The 14,727-nt window shown below is 40.6% G+C and overlaps 1 protein-coding gene across 2 annotated transcripts; it reads right to left on the reverse strand.

Annotated features, from left to right (window-relative positions):
- Nucleotides 1-4,598: 4,598 nt before the first annotated feature.
- Nucleotides 4,599-14,484, reverse strand: LOC311130136 (2-amino-3-carboxymuconate-6-semialdehyde decarboxylase-like). 2 transcript variants are annotated; one of them, XM_084162820.1, is made up of 11 exons: nt 14,316-14,484; nt 11,671-11,715; nt 9,109-9,174; nt 8,561-8,657; nt 8,359-8,408; nt 6,112-6,348; nt 5,757-5,850; nt 5,551-5,646; nt 5,260-5,432; nt 5,008-5,106; nt 4,599-4,890 (listed from the first exon to the last, which is right to left on the reverse strand). In XM_084162820.1, exons 1-11 carry the CDS (start codon nt 14,403-14,405, stop codon nt 4,828-4,830), a joined length of 1,110 nt encoding a protein of 369 aa, XP_084018946.1. In that variant the 5' UTR covers nt 14,406-14,484; the 3' UTR covers nt 4,599-4,827. The 2 variants fall into 2 exon arrangements, with proteins under 2 accessions (XP_084018946.1, XP_084018947.1); XM_084162821.1 differs by lacking the exon at nt 9,109-9,174 and having other exon boundaries at nt 14,316-14,483.
- Nucleotides 14,485-14,727: the final 243 nt, after the last annotated feature.

Genomic DNA, 14,727 nt, shown 5'->3' on the forward strand with positions numbered 1-14,727 from the left:
GAGGTAGTCACCTGGAATGCATTTCAATTAACAGGTGTGCCTTCTTAAAAGTTAATTTGTGGATTTTCTTTCCTTCTTAATGTGTTTGAGCCAATCAGTTGTGTTGTGACAAGGTAGGGGTGGTATACAGAAGATAGCCCTATTTGGTAAAAGACCAAGTCCATATTATGGCAAGAACAGCTCAAATAAGCACAGAGAAATGACAGTCCATCATTACTTTAAGACATGAAGTAGTCCCCTGTAGCTCAGTTGGTAGAGCATGGCGCATGCAACGCCAAGGTTGTGGGTTCGTTTCCCACGGGGGGCCAGTATGAAAATGTATGCACTCACTAACTGTAAGTCGCTCTGGATAAGAGCGTCTGCTAAATGACTAAAATGTAAATGTAAATGAAGGTCAGTCAATACGGAACATTTCAAGAACTTTGAGCGTTTCTTCAAGTGCAGTCGCAAAAAACATCAAGCGCTATGATGAAACTGGCTCTCATGAGGACCGCCACAGGAATGGAAGACCCAGAGTTACCTCTGCTGCAGAGGATGTTCATTAGAGTTACCAGCCTCAGAAATTGCAGCCCAAATAAATGCTTCACAGAGTTCAAGTAACAGACACATCTCAACATCAACTGTTCAGAGGAGACTGTGTTAATCAGGCCTTCATGGTCGATTTGCTGCAAAGAAACCACTACTAATGGATATCAATAAGAAGAAGAAGAGACTTGCTTGGGCCAAGAAACACGAGCAATGGACATTAGACCAGTGGAAATTTGTCCTTTGATTTTTGGTTCCAACCGCTGTGTCTTTGTGAGACGCGGTGTGGGTGAACGGATGATCTCCACATTTTTATTTCCCATTGTAAAGCATGGAGGAGGTGGCGTTATGCTGTGGGGGTGCTTTGCTGGTGACACTGTCAGTGATTTATTTAGAAATCAAGGCACACTTAATCAGCATGGCTACCACAGCATTCTGCAGCGATACGCCATCCGATCTGGTTTGGGCTTAATGGGACTATCATTTGTTTTTCAACAGGACAGTGACCCAACACACCTCCAGGCTGTGTAAGGGCTATTTAACCAAGAAGGAGAGTGATGGAGTGCTGCATCAGATGACCCAGCCTCCATAATCCCCCAGCCTCAACCAAATTGAGATGTTTGGGATTAATCAGACCGCAGAGTGAAGGAAAAGCAGCCAACAAATGCTCAACATATGTGGGAACTCCCTGAAGACTGTTGGAAAAGCATTCCAGGTGAAGCTGGTTGAGAGAATGCCAAGAGTGTGCAAAGCTGTCATCAAGGCAAAGGGTGGCTATTTGAAGAATCTCAAATATAAAATATATTTTGATTTGTTTAAAACTTTTTTGTTTACTACATGATTCCTTATGTGTTATTTCATAGTTTTGATGTCTTCACTATTATTCTACAATGTAGAAAATAGTAAAAATAAAGAAAAACCCTTGAATGAGTAGGTCTTCTAAAACTTTTGACCGGTAGTGTTTATATCTACCTCAATTACCTCGTACCCCTGCACATCGACTCGGTACTGGTACACTCTAAAAAATAAAAGGTTCCTGGAGTATCCTTTAGGGGTTCTTCAAATTGAAACTGTGGGGGAACCTCTATAAGTTCTTCAAAGAACCCTTTATTAATGGTTCTTCAAAGAACCCCTTTTAATGGATCCTCAAATAACCTTTTGAATAACCTTTTTCGGCACATTTCTTTCATACCTTGGTTTTTGTGGTAAATATGAATGAAAAACATCAGTTCACTTTTGATAATGGTTTTTTATACAAATACCTTGTCCATAATGTAGAGGCCTCTGGGATTTTCATTGAAGAGGCAGCTGAGTCCTATAAGGTTTTAGAGAAACCAAAATTAACTGTAGATAATACATGTGATCTGCACAACATACCAATACCAATTGTACATACCTTTGTGTGCCTCCTGGTCAGTATATCTGCAGACTCAGACACACACAAACGTGATCAGTTCAGTCATCTGCACCCAATGTAGCTATAGCTTTTAACATATTCTTACCTCTTTGTTGATTGATATCCATTGAATTGTGTCCATTTTCAGTTTTATAAAAAAAATTTAAAGGGAGAAAGTGTCAAACATCACTGCCATTTGTACAAATATGAAAAGATAGATGGTATCATCATAAAACAATATCAATTTAGATCATACAAGGGAGAAACCTTACCTTAGATTGAGGAGATCTTTACATTTTTCAGTTAAGTGCCTGCACCTGCTGTCATCTCAAATTCAAACGTTTCAGTTGGGCAGTTAGGTTCCTGCAAGAACCCCCACCAACTAAGGAGGTTCCTCGATGAACCCCACCTCCTTTGGGGTTTTTGGTAGAACCTTTTGGGGGCATTTTTCAGAGCCAAGAACCCTAAGGTTCTTCAAGGAACTTTTAGGATCTTAGAAGAACCCTTGTTGGACCACTAATTTTTAGAGTGTATCACAGGAGTTTGGTGGCACCTTAATTGGGGAGAACAGGCTCGTGGTAATGGCTGGAGTGGAATTAGTGGAATGGTATCAAATACATCAAACACATGGTTTCCATGTGTTTGATGCCATTCCATTCACTCCATTCAAGGCATTATTATGAGCCGTCCTCCCCTCAGCAGCCGCCCGTGATGCTAACCTTTTGTAACTTTCAAAATACAGAACTCATCTCCACATGATGCATACATATCATGAAAACTTGATTGCTGACAAGCAACATATTTTGGACTATGTCAACAATGGACTAATGAAACAAATACCAAAATATAGTTTTTGGGTGGAATTTTCCTTGAAATTAAGATCAAATAGTCAATTTTGACTTTGTGGCTGTGGAATCTGTACAGAAAATTTACGTAAAACGTTTTTAGCTAACCCTAATCCTTTTCCTAACCTTAGCCCAATTCTCCTAACCTGCTATGTTAATTATCCTTACCTGCTGTGTCAATTCTCCTAACCTGCTATGAAAAGTCTGATCTGACAAAAGCTGTATCCCATCTAGTCAAAACCCTCTCTTACCTGCTGGCTGGTACAGCTGTTTGTTTGAATTTGAATGAACTTAATTGACTGAAAATGTGTGGCTGATGTTTTTAGAAATTGTTAGCTTTCATTGGGCTACATTGCAAAATTACTAAATGTATATATTTAATTTTTTACAGGAGTGGTGTTTACTAGAAAAGGAGCATGGCAAATAGGCCATATCAAGCTTGAAGAACGTGACTGCTGATCAATGCGATCACGCACTGAAGAACATTTCAACAGGGAAATGTAAACTGTTCCCTACTTTTAGTAGATTGGAGACCCATAATCTAGACAAATTATATGAAGTAGATAGATTTAGGCTAGCTAAGACAACTAGACAATAATTTATAGTACACTCTAAAAAGTAAAGGTTCCTGGAGGATCCTTTAGGGGTTCTTCAAATTGAAATTGTGGGGGAACCCCTATAAGTTCTTTGAATAACTCTTTAAAAGGGTTCTTCAAAGAACCCCTTTCAACAGATCCTCAAATAACCTTTTGAATAACCTTTTGGGGTTAATTTTTGAACTACTCCCCCCTCCCCTATTATTAGTAGTAGTAGTAATAACCTTAACAATAACAGCAATAACACAATATTTTAGTTGTCAGTGTTTATTAGGATTTTAGCGGCAAAGCAGAATAAAATAATCAAAATATAAGGTAAACTCCCAGCAGAGCCCAAAGTCCAATGGGTATATCCTCTGGCATGTTGATGTTCTCCGTATCCATAGCCAGAATGGTTTTGCAGTGCATGGTGATCGAACAGGTTTCCTGTTATATTCATCAGAGGTGTAGGGAGGGTGATTAACAAAACATGCACATGACAGTATTCATACCTTGGCTTTTGTGGTAAATGTGGATGAATAAAACTGGTTTGAGAATGGTTTTCATTCACATACCTTGTCCATAATGTAGAGGCCTATGGGATTTTCCTTGAAGAGTTAAGGGAGGAGGATTGTACATGTGATCTGCATAACATACCAATTGACATACCTTTTTATGCCTCCTCGTTTGTAAACCTGCAGACACATACACAAAAGTGAGCAGTTCAGTCACCTGCACCCAATACAGCTAGCCTTCAACATATTCTTATAGAATACATATTCTTACCTCTTTGTTGATTGTCATTGAATTGTGTCCATTTTCTGTTTTAGAAAAATGTGCACAAATATGAAAAGATAGATGGTATCATCATAAAACAATATCAATTTAGATCATACAAGGGACAAACCTTACCTTCAATTGTGGAGATCTTTACATTATTCAGTTAAGTGCCTGCACCTGCTGTCATTTCAAATTCAAATCCAAATGTTTCAGTTGGGCAGTTAGGTTCCTGCAAGAACCCCCACCAACTAATGAGGTTCCTCGATGAACCCCACCTCCTATGGGGTTCTTGGAAGAACCCTTTGGGGACAAATTTCAGTGCCAAGAACCCTAAGGTTCTTAAAATAACTTTGAGGATCTTAGAAGAACCCTTGTTGAACCCCTCATTTTTAGAGTGTAGGCTATAAACTGAAGCAAGCATACACTTTTTCTGAACCTTTTATAGTTTCTATTTCCTTTGAGTAAATATTGCTCTCATTTGAAATGAACATTCCATTTTATTTAGTCATAAACAGCAAAAAGAGTGTTGACCACAGATGACTTCCAACAGTGTAAACAAAAATCATTATAAATGAGCTAAATAGATAAATTAAATATTTACATTTTGGTCACACATTAGGTTGTATCTGTATTACGGTCCTGCCAATAATTTGAAAGTCAAACATTGTTTCCCCTTTTTATTTTGACAATATCTTCATGCTATAAATCATTGAAATTGTTCTCTTTTAATCCCCAAAAAGTTCAGTGCATTGCCTGCAAGCAGTTTGTCCTGAAAAGGAAAAGCAAACACAAATAAAAATTCATAAACCATCACGTCCTGCTCTTATTTTTTTATTACAGACACTTTTTGCAAGGGAAAGAAAGCACATTCGGTGGGTTACCTTACCTTTAAACCACCATCAAACTCCTTCATGGACTCTATTAATGCTCCTGGCTGCAGCTCACCCAGTGGGAATGGATAGTCTGTTCCTAACATCACCTTATCCTATGGGAGAAAAATATTATGAACTGAGACAGTAATAAACACTTGTGTAAACTCTACAAACATCAAACCTTCAAGCCTTTTAAACTACTTACTAATGAGAACTATAATTTTTCTACATCAGTTGCCATTTAGAAATTAGACACTACTGCATACCTTTCCGATCACATCAATAAGTAGCTTGAGGGCGATGGGGTCATGCACTAAGGAGTCAGTGTAGAAGGAGCCCAGGTATTTCCGTGGGTTGGCCTTGTTATCCACAGCACAGAGGTCAGGTCGGACCTGGAACCCATGTTCAATTCGGCCAATAGTGAATGGGAAAGAACCCCCTAGGGAAAAAACGTTGCTTCACAAGTCAATCTTGGAATGGTGATTTTTGGATTCTCCTAGCTCACACTTCTACTGTTTACTGAATCTCATTATTTGTTCCTCTTTATTGTGAATTACCTCCATGAGCAAAGCAGACCTTCAACTTGGGAAATCTCTCAAAGACACCTCCGAAGATCATCGAGCAAATGGCCATGGTAGTCTCTGATGGCATACCTGTACAAAAAAAAAGAATGTTTACTCATTTGTGATAACGTCATCCAGGCAAGCTGAGACACAGCATTTGATTGATCAGAACAGAGCTGAGTCTTTACCATCTCACTCACCCACTAACCAGGGTAGCCAGTACTTGGCCATCCTCCCATCGATCTGCATGTCCCATGGGTGTACAAACAAGGAACAGTTCAGTTCCTCAGCAGCCTATAGAAAAGAGGGAACATCACTCACTTTTCATAATCTACATCATTACACAGTCATGATGAATTGATACTCGAACATCAAATGTCTCTGTAGTCCATAGGTTGTGGATCAGATAGTAGTGGCCTAGCTTAGGTTTAGTCTAGACAGAGCCAGAGTATGATTTTCAGTAGGGTTTCTAACTAGTTTTGTAACACTATAGCTGCTATCACTAGGAAGATGGCTGTCCATATAAATAAATCAATTCACTTATATGGCTCTTACAGCATAGATTGGGTAGAGTTCAGGGGCGTTGAGTTCCCAGGTGTTAATGTGGGAGCCGATCTGGACCCCAGGGAAGCCCAGCTCCCTCACACAGCGCTTCATCTCCAGCACAGCCAGGTCAGGAGCCTGCATGGGCAGGGTACCCAGCCCCACGAAGCGCCGGGGGTGGAGCGCCACTGTCTTAGCCAGGTCGTCATTCAGGATCTCACACAGGTCCAGGGTGTCATGGGGTTTGGCCTGTCACAACAGGGAAGTGAACCCAACACAACCAAAGCCTTAGTAATGTATTGGCAGCTATATTTACAGTGAAGTAAGCACATCAAAGTCTTAGAAAAAGGAGAAGTGATGTAAAAACAAACATGAGGGAATTGTCAGCGAGTAAAAGTCAGCTGGGATAGGAGTTGACACACACTGAGGCAACATTTTAAAGGTGCAACACAGAGGAATTTTTTTGAACTTTTGCATTGTAATAAGAAATGTAAAAATCATAATATATCTGCCGCTAATAGTGGAATGATAGTGTTTCACAGTATTACTTACCTGTCAGTGTTTATGATTGGCTGTGATATTCGCCTGTTGATTTCTCTCGCCAGCGCAGCATCTGTTGTCAATATGTGAAAGCGGTTCTGACTTTGTGGCTGTGTTGTCTAGTGGAAATCGCACTGTTGTTTCCTGGTTACTAAAATTCTACACTGTTCATTCAATTTTAGTGTGTGGTTGCAACCTGGTCTCAGAGCATTTCGTATTATTCTGTATGTAAATCCGAGATGATCCAATTAGTATAATATGTTAGGTTTCGTATGGTATGTATTAATTTGTGGATGTCCATCACCCATTTCGTATGATAAGTTACGAATTACAATTCGTATTATATGTTAAAATCTTTCAAAATGTACAATATGTTACGAATTTGCAAAACCTGTTATATGTTACGAAGTTGCAAAATGTACAATATGTTACGAATTTGCAAAACATACAATATGTTACGAATTTGCAAAACGTATGATATGTTACAAATTCTAGCTAGGTGGCTAACGTTAGATAGCTCGCTAACGTTAGCTAGGCTAGGGGTTAGGGTTAAGGTTAGGGTTAAGTTTAGGAGTTAGGTTAAATGGTTAAGTTTAGCATTAGGGGAAGAGTTAGCTAAAAGGGTTAAGGTTAGGGCTAGGTGAAGGGTTAGTTAAAGGGTTAAAGTTAGGGTTAGGGGAAGGGTTAGCTAACATGCTACGTAGTTGCAATGTAGCTAAAAAGTAGTAAGTAGTTCAAAAGTTTCTAATTAGCTCAAATGCTAAAGTTGTCCATGATGATATTTGACCTCATAACCTTTGGGTTGCTAACGTTCGCATTATACGCCCACCCGTCCACCCCAACCTATGTAACCATACCAAACGTAACATATCATACTAATGGAGTGTCCCGGATTTACGTACAGAATAATACTAAATGCTCTGAGACCAGGTTGGTGAGAAAACAAGCACTGAATAGTGTAGAGAATCATTGTACCATCTAAATCGTGGTGAAATATCTTTAAATAACAAAAAATATAGTTTTTACAGCTGTTTGAAGCTGGTGGACCAAAACCGAAAGCTTCAAAAAGCCTTTTTGGTCCACCAGCTTCAAACAGCTGAGAAAACTATATTTTTTGGTACAATGATTCCCTACAATATTCAGTGCTTGTTTTCTCACATAAACTGAAATTGAGCGAACAGTGTAGAATTGTAGCAACCAGGGAATGAGTGATGTCCACTAGATATCACAGCCACAAAGCCAGAACAGCTTTCCCAGTTTGACAACAGATGCCGCTCTTGCGGGAGAAATCAATAGGTTAATATCACAGCCAATCACAACACTGGCGGGTAAGTAATGCCGTTCAAAACAACTGGGAACTCAAAAAAATAGGAGGTCAAATCATGATGTCAGTGATCTTCAGGTCAGAAAGTCGGAGCTCTAGAAAGAGGCCCGAGTTCCCGAGTTGGAATTCCGAGTTGGATGACCGTTCAAAAAGATTTTTCCCAGTTGTTTTGAATGCACTGAGGTCAGAAGTCGGGGATTTCCGAGTTCCCAGTTCCGAGATCACAGTTGTTGTGAACATGGCATAATACTGTGAAACACTATCATTCCACAATTAGCGCCAGATATATTATGGACATTTTCTGAAATTACAATGCAAAAATTAAAGAATATCCTATGTGAAGCACCTTTAACTAAAATCTGCAGTTTATTTTCGCCCCTTGCAGACAGACTTACCCAGTAGTTGAACATGACAGGCACTGTGGACAAGGCTTGGACCGTCACGCCTAAAGTAGAACGTCATCATCATCATCATCAAAACCCACAACATTCCAATACAGACTTACTTTACAGGCAACATGAATCACTCGGTCGGCTTCAAAATATGATGTCAAGAGGATTTTGACGAGAGGATGATATTGGATATGTGTGTCTATACCGTGTGCATCCATGTCCCGAATCCTTGCGTCTGCATCCCAACAGTTCTCCTGGATCACACGGAACAACTTCCCGTCTTTCATCATTTTTGCTTCCCCCTAAAATATGGATTGGCACAAAACTCCAGAGAGTGAAGGACACCTGATATTTCCTTATTTTGGTTTCTATGCCTTCCATTGTCTTCATTGCTTCATGCCTACAGTTTCTGTTTGATGAGCAAGAACACTTCTATGTCATAATAAGAAGCAAATCACTCAAACGGATGTGGAATTGAAATGCGTATGACCTATGTGTAATCAGCCACCTGGTGGCAGCAAAGAGAAACATCTGGGAACTAGAGAGGGAGTTGAAAATGTCTCATTGGCTGTTACTTTACATTCAGGTGTCAGAGGTGTATGTGTGCATGTGCATTGCGTGTGAGCAAGCATATGTGCCTGCATTGCGTACAGTGGCTGATGCCAATACTTTTTTGGTTTCCTAAGCAGCTGTCTAGGTCCACTGTATTCTGTCCCGGCCCGATGTGGCCTGTTCTGCTGAGACAGTACCTACTACAACATGCTGTGTTCTATAGATGCTCCCACAGCAAGCCCAGGCAGACCCTGCTGTGCCCCGACCCTGACACACACACACACACACACACACACACACGTAAGAAAGTACATGTAAGCACACATACATATAAGCTGCGTTTACAGGCAGCCCAGTTCTGATATTTTTTCCCCTAATTGATCATTTGATCAATCAGATCAGCTCTGAAAAAGATCTGATGTGAAAAGATCTGATGTGATTGGTCATTTGGACCAATTAGTGTAAAAAATATCTGAATTGGGATGCATGAGTAAACACAGCCATAGTCACACACAGGTGTGTTGCTGGACCCAATGGGTGCCAGTGTCTGTAGGAACTCTTCCTGTGCTGCCCGCTCACTACCCATAGGTGGCGCCAAGAGGGAGGGTTGGCTTTGTGTTTGCTTGTCGAGAGCCAGGCTTCGAGGCTTGACAACGATGTGATTTTGGAGGTATGGCAACACTAGACTAGCTTTGTGTGAATGAGATCTTGGAGAGAGCCCAGGAGAGCCTGAGTACAGGGCCGGCCCGCTCATTAGGCAGGATTAAGCGGCCACCTACGGCCTCAGATTGATGAGGGTGGCAAGACACATAAAACCTCAAACAATTCTGCCCCAAACAATGACAATTTCTCTCAGCCAGTGGCATATGGGGGTTTTAGGTGAGCGTTGATGCCGCCCTGTGATAAGCACTGCCCACTTTGTCAAAGGCAGGGATGCAAAATATTTATCTTGTCCATTCTCAGCGCGCCTCTCCAGGGTGCTTTTAGAGAGAGGTATCGCTGCAGCGCTCTAATAACATTCAGTCAAAAAAATCTTCTAACATAAATCATGTAGCAGATATAGCATCTGGTAGAAAGAGTATGTGGCCTTCTCTGTAGCCTACAGGCTGGTGAAACTTTAACTTTTTACATCATGCAGGTTTCTCCGATCAAATAGCCTAACCTAAATGGTGCCCAATCAAATAAAAAATGTGCTGACAAACAACATATCCTAAAAACAGGACAGGTCAAAGTAAAATGGACAATGTGGAATGGACAATCAGGCTACTCAACTGCTGTCCTGGAGTTTCAAGTTTGTATCCTTCAATTTTTTACGAGCTGACCATAGCGAAAAAGAAAATACTTCTGCATTTCCTGCTGTATAAGCAAATTGCAAATAGGCTCAGGATAACTGCTCCTGATGAAGTTGGGTAGCTGATATTCAGAGCTTAAATAGCCAAATCGATTAGTCACAGTTATCAGGACTAGTAAAGCCAATGCAACGGTCTGTTTTACAAACGGTGGGCCTACCACATGGATGGGCATTCATAAAATTCCATTGCCGGCCAACATGGTAGGCTACACCCCAGCAAGCACGGGCCAACGTCTTTTGGACGTCTTTGGACCGACAGTCTTTTATTTGTGTTTTATAGATGGTAGGCCTACCACAGATGGGCATTCCTAAAATTCAATTTCAGGCGACGCTGTAGGCTATACCTCAGTAAGCACGGGCTGACGCATTCTGGACATCTTTTTTTGGTTCTGTCCGGACTTCTTTTTTGTTTGCAGTCCGGACGGCCTTGATTTCCACGTCCACGGACGTTGGTTTTCGGTCTGATCCGGACCAAATCTGAATCAATCATAGCCGTCTATGTTTGGTTCAGATTTTGTCCGGTCTGGACCAGCCTTGATTTGTCCCAAACATAGACGTCTATAAATGACGTATTTTCAACTTTAATTCAGCACCGAAAATTAACCTGATTTCAACATCTGGAAAATACGTCTTTTCACCTTTCATTCAGAACCTATATTGAACCTAACTTCAACGTCTGGAAAAATTCATATTTTAGACGTCTTTTCAATGTCATTTTGCTTACTGGGACTATTCTAGTAGGGGCGCCAATTTCTTTGTCTGGCCTAGGGCAGCAGAATGGCCAGGACCAGCACTGCCTGTGTAGTAGCATTGCAGGTCAAGGTAACTGCTGTATGTGGCATTTTCACATCTCATGGAGCATGGGCAGGCAAGCTCTTATAACAAGGAGTTAGATCATGTCTCAATGCAGTGAAAACAATGTACACCACATATACAAATAGCAAGTACACTACAGGTCGATTAAACTTGGAAAGCTTGCTGATACATGGACTAAATAAACTGTATGCTTGATACATGGACTAAATAAGCTGTATGCTTGATACATGGACTAAATAAGCTGTATGCTTGATACATGGACTAAATAAGCTGTATGCTTGATACATGGACTAAATAGGCTGTATGCTTGCTGTATGCTTGATACATGGACTAAATAGGCTGTATGCTTGCTGTATGCTTGATACATGGACTAAATAAGCTGTATGCTTGATACGTGGACTAAATAAGCTGTATGCTGTATAACGTGAACTCTGTTGCGGAAGTCTGTAATAAATTATGCATCAAGTAAAACATTTCATTTCCATTATACTGTAGAATATGCATATTTTAAAAGTATATGGAAAGGTGACAGAAAAAATATGCTTTAACATTCAAATATTGTACTGTACTGTTGAATAACCTAACTTGAGACTCACCTTGCAGTGATGGTGAAGCTGGATAAATCCATCATATCCATATCTCTAAAAAACAAACAAAACTTTCATTAGAGTGCCCTCATGATAATGCATCATTAAGTGTTTTGCTAAGCATAGGACATTTTGAATTTCCTGAAATTATTTTAATACATTCACAAAGTCATATCTCATGGCACCCAGGTATCGAAAGCTACAACTTTCATTACTTGTCATTATGCACCTTGGGATTCTGCTCGTATGCAAAGTAGGCCTGCAGAGATAAAAACGGACCAGCCAATGTCATAAGTCATTTTATTTGGGGTAAATTGCCTACGAACCACTTTCACCACAACTGGGAACAGAGAGAGAAAGAGCAGGATCGGAACGCAATCAAAACCATCCTATTTCGCTCCAGTGATATGCATACGGATTAACCCTGAAACAGCCCAAAATGAGTAATAATATCCATCCCATAGGATCAACATCCTCCTCAATTTAGACTGAAGATACCTTCACTGTATGTACAGTGGCTTGCGAAAGTATTCACCCCCCTTGGCATTTTTCCTATTTTGTTGCCTTACAACCTGGAATTGAAATTTATTTTTTTGGGGGGGGTTGTATAATTTCATTTACACAACATGCCTACCACTTTGAAGATGCAAAATGTGTTTTCTTGTGAAACAAACAAGAAATAAGAAAAAAAAACAGAAAACTTGAGCGTGCATAACTATTCACCCCCCCAAAGTCAATACTTTGTAGAGCCATCTTTTGCAGCAATTACAGCTGCAAGTCTCTTGGGGTATGTCTCTATAAGCTTGGCACATCTAGCCACTGGGATTTTTGCCCATTCTTCAAGGCAAAACTGCTCCAGCTACTTCAAGTTGGATGGGTTCCGCTGGTGTACAGCAATCTTTAAGTCATACCACAGATTCTCAATTGGATTGAGGTCTGGGCTTTGACTAGGCAATTCCAAGACATTTAAATGTTTCCCCTTAAACCACTCAAGTGTTGCTTTAGCAGTATGCTTAGGGTAATTGTCCTGCTGGAAGGTGAACCTCTGTCCCAGTCTCAGATCGTTGGAAGACTGAAACAGGTTTCCCTCAAGAATTTCCCTGTATTTAGCGCCATCCATCATTCCTTCAATTCTGACCAGTTTCCCAGTCCCTGCCGACGAAAAACATCCCCACAGCATGATGCTGCCACCACCATGGATGGTGTTCTCGGGGTGATGAGAGGTGTTGGGCCAGACATAGCGTTTTCCTTGATGGCCAAAAAGCTCTATTTTAATCTCATCTGACCAGAGTACCTTCTTTCATATGTTTGGGGAGTCTCCCACATGCCTTTTGGCGAACACCAAACATGTTTGCTTATTTTTGTCTTTAAACAATGGCTTTTTTCTGGCCACTCTTCCGTAAAGCTCAGCTCTGTGGAGTGTACAGCTTAAAGTGGTCCTATGGACAGATACTCCAATCTCCGCTGTGGAGCTTTGTAGCTCCTTCAGGGTTATCTTTGGTCTCTTTGTTGCCTCTCTGATAAATGCCCTCCTTGCCTGGTCCATGAGTTTTGGTGGGCGGCCCTCTCTTGGCAGGTTTGTTGTGGTGCCATATTCTTTCAATTTTTTTATAATGGATTTAATGGTGCTCCGTGGGATGTTCAAAGTTTCGGATATTTGGACTAAAATATAAATGACTAAAATGCTGTTGTTTGTTAATGTAGGAGTGGCATGGGTCTTGAACTCTAAATCAATATGATGCAATTGGAGTCATGCTGACTATCAGGGTGACCGGGCCTCTGTCCTGACTCACTCCTGTTGCCCACTGTGGCCTTCTCACCCCCACAAATGACAATTTTTTCCCAGGTAAAAAAAAAAAGGGTTTCACTCCAAATGACTCCCTATATAGGGCACTACTTTTGATTTTGACCATGATTCCCACAAGCCGCCAAAAGTAGTGAATGTAGAGAACATAGTGCCATTTGGGACGCACCAATGAACAATCGTTAGCTAAGGTCAGGCCTATTGACAGAAAGACAATCTTTAAAGGACTGGGTCACTGCCAAGCATTTAGTAATGTTTAACAAGTCAGTGCAGAGATTTAATAGGGGTTGTAAAACTTTTCACAGGATTTCCTCACTGGCTGCATACAAAATATACAACAATTTCTTCAGTTCTCGATGATATTCTTGTTAGTTTCAAATGAACAGTCTTCATCAAGGACTTTCGTATTCTGACAAACACAGAAATAACATGTTACTTCATTCATTTGAGTTTATTATGCTAAAATAAGTTGTTTCTGTTTATTTTTTAGCAATGTGTGGTGGGTGTCATTGGCCTTTATGATTTTGCTCTAAAACTAATAACACATTTTTTGTCAGATGTGAGGACTCAGTAAAAAAAAACACAATTAGATAACCAGATGTATTGATTGAGACAAGATACAACTCCTAGATCCAACACAGCCTGTGCAGTGCCAAGCGGTGAGCGTATTCCGCAATGTGCGCGAATGTGCGTAATGACATTATTCAACGTCAGGTAGACTATTAATGATGCACCATGTACCGGGTATGAGAAGTAGCCTGATAGATTACATCCTTTCTATTGAAATTATTATTTATTTTTTTAAGTTGTCAATGCATTTTGTAAAGTAGTATGGTATCACATAACCTACCTCTTTCAGATTGGGCCATTCCTTGGGTAAAATGTGATTATGAATATCAATCTTCATCCTGATTAATCTTCTATGACAAGTGTTTTTCATACAATTCGCCTAATATGAGGCAGGTAGTAAATGGTGTCTAACGTGAGCATTGAGCAAGGTTACTCTCCGCCCTACTGCCCTGCCCCCTAACAGCCCAATGAAAAGCAGGTGAATGACTGACAGGGCATAGACTCTTCTCACAGCCACTGTGCCAGAGACATGGGCGGACTGGGACCCGGAATCTGCATTTCTAACACACCGGCCCATTTTTTCCTTGAGGCCCCCATTATTAGCCAGATAATTATAATTTTGCACAAAAATAACAACAAGTCAGAGAGGCCCACTGGGCTAAAAATGGACCAGGATATCTGGCATTTCGGGC

This window comes from Coregonus lavaretus, assembly GCF_964263955.1.
Source record: "Coregonus lavaretus genome assembly, chromosome: 5".
In the NCBI taxonomy this organism is placed as follows: Eukaryota; Metazoa; Chordata; class Actinopteri; order Salmoniformes; family Salmonidae; genus Coregonus; species Coregonus lavaretus.

Bases quoted from the DNA above. Each gene is read 5' to 3' on its own strand.
- LOC311130136 (XM_084162820.1), bottom strand. From the start codon at position 14,405: ATGAAAAACACTTGTCATAGAAGATTAATCAGGATGAAGATTGATATT. The intron at 11,716-14,315 runs GTAGGTTATGTG...TTTGTTTTTTAG, and splicing joins AATGGCCCAATCTGAAAGAG to AGATATGGATATGATGGATT. The intron at 4,891-5,007 runs GTAAGGTAACCC...TTTCCTTTTCAG, and splicing joins AGTTTGATGGTGGTTTAAAG to GACAAACTGCTTGCAGGCAA.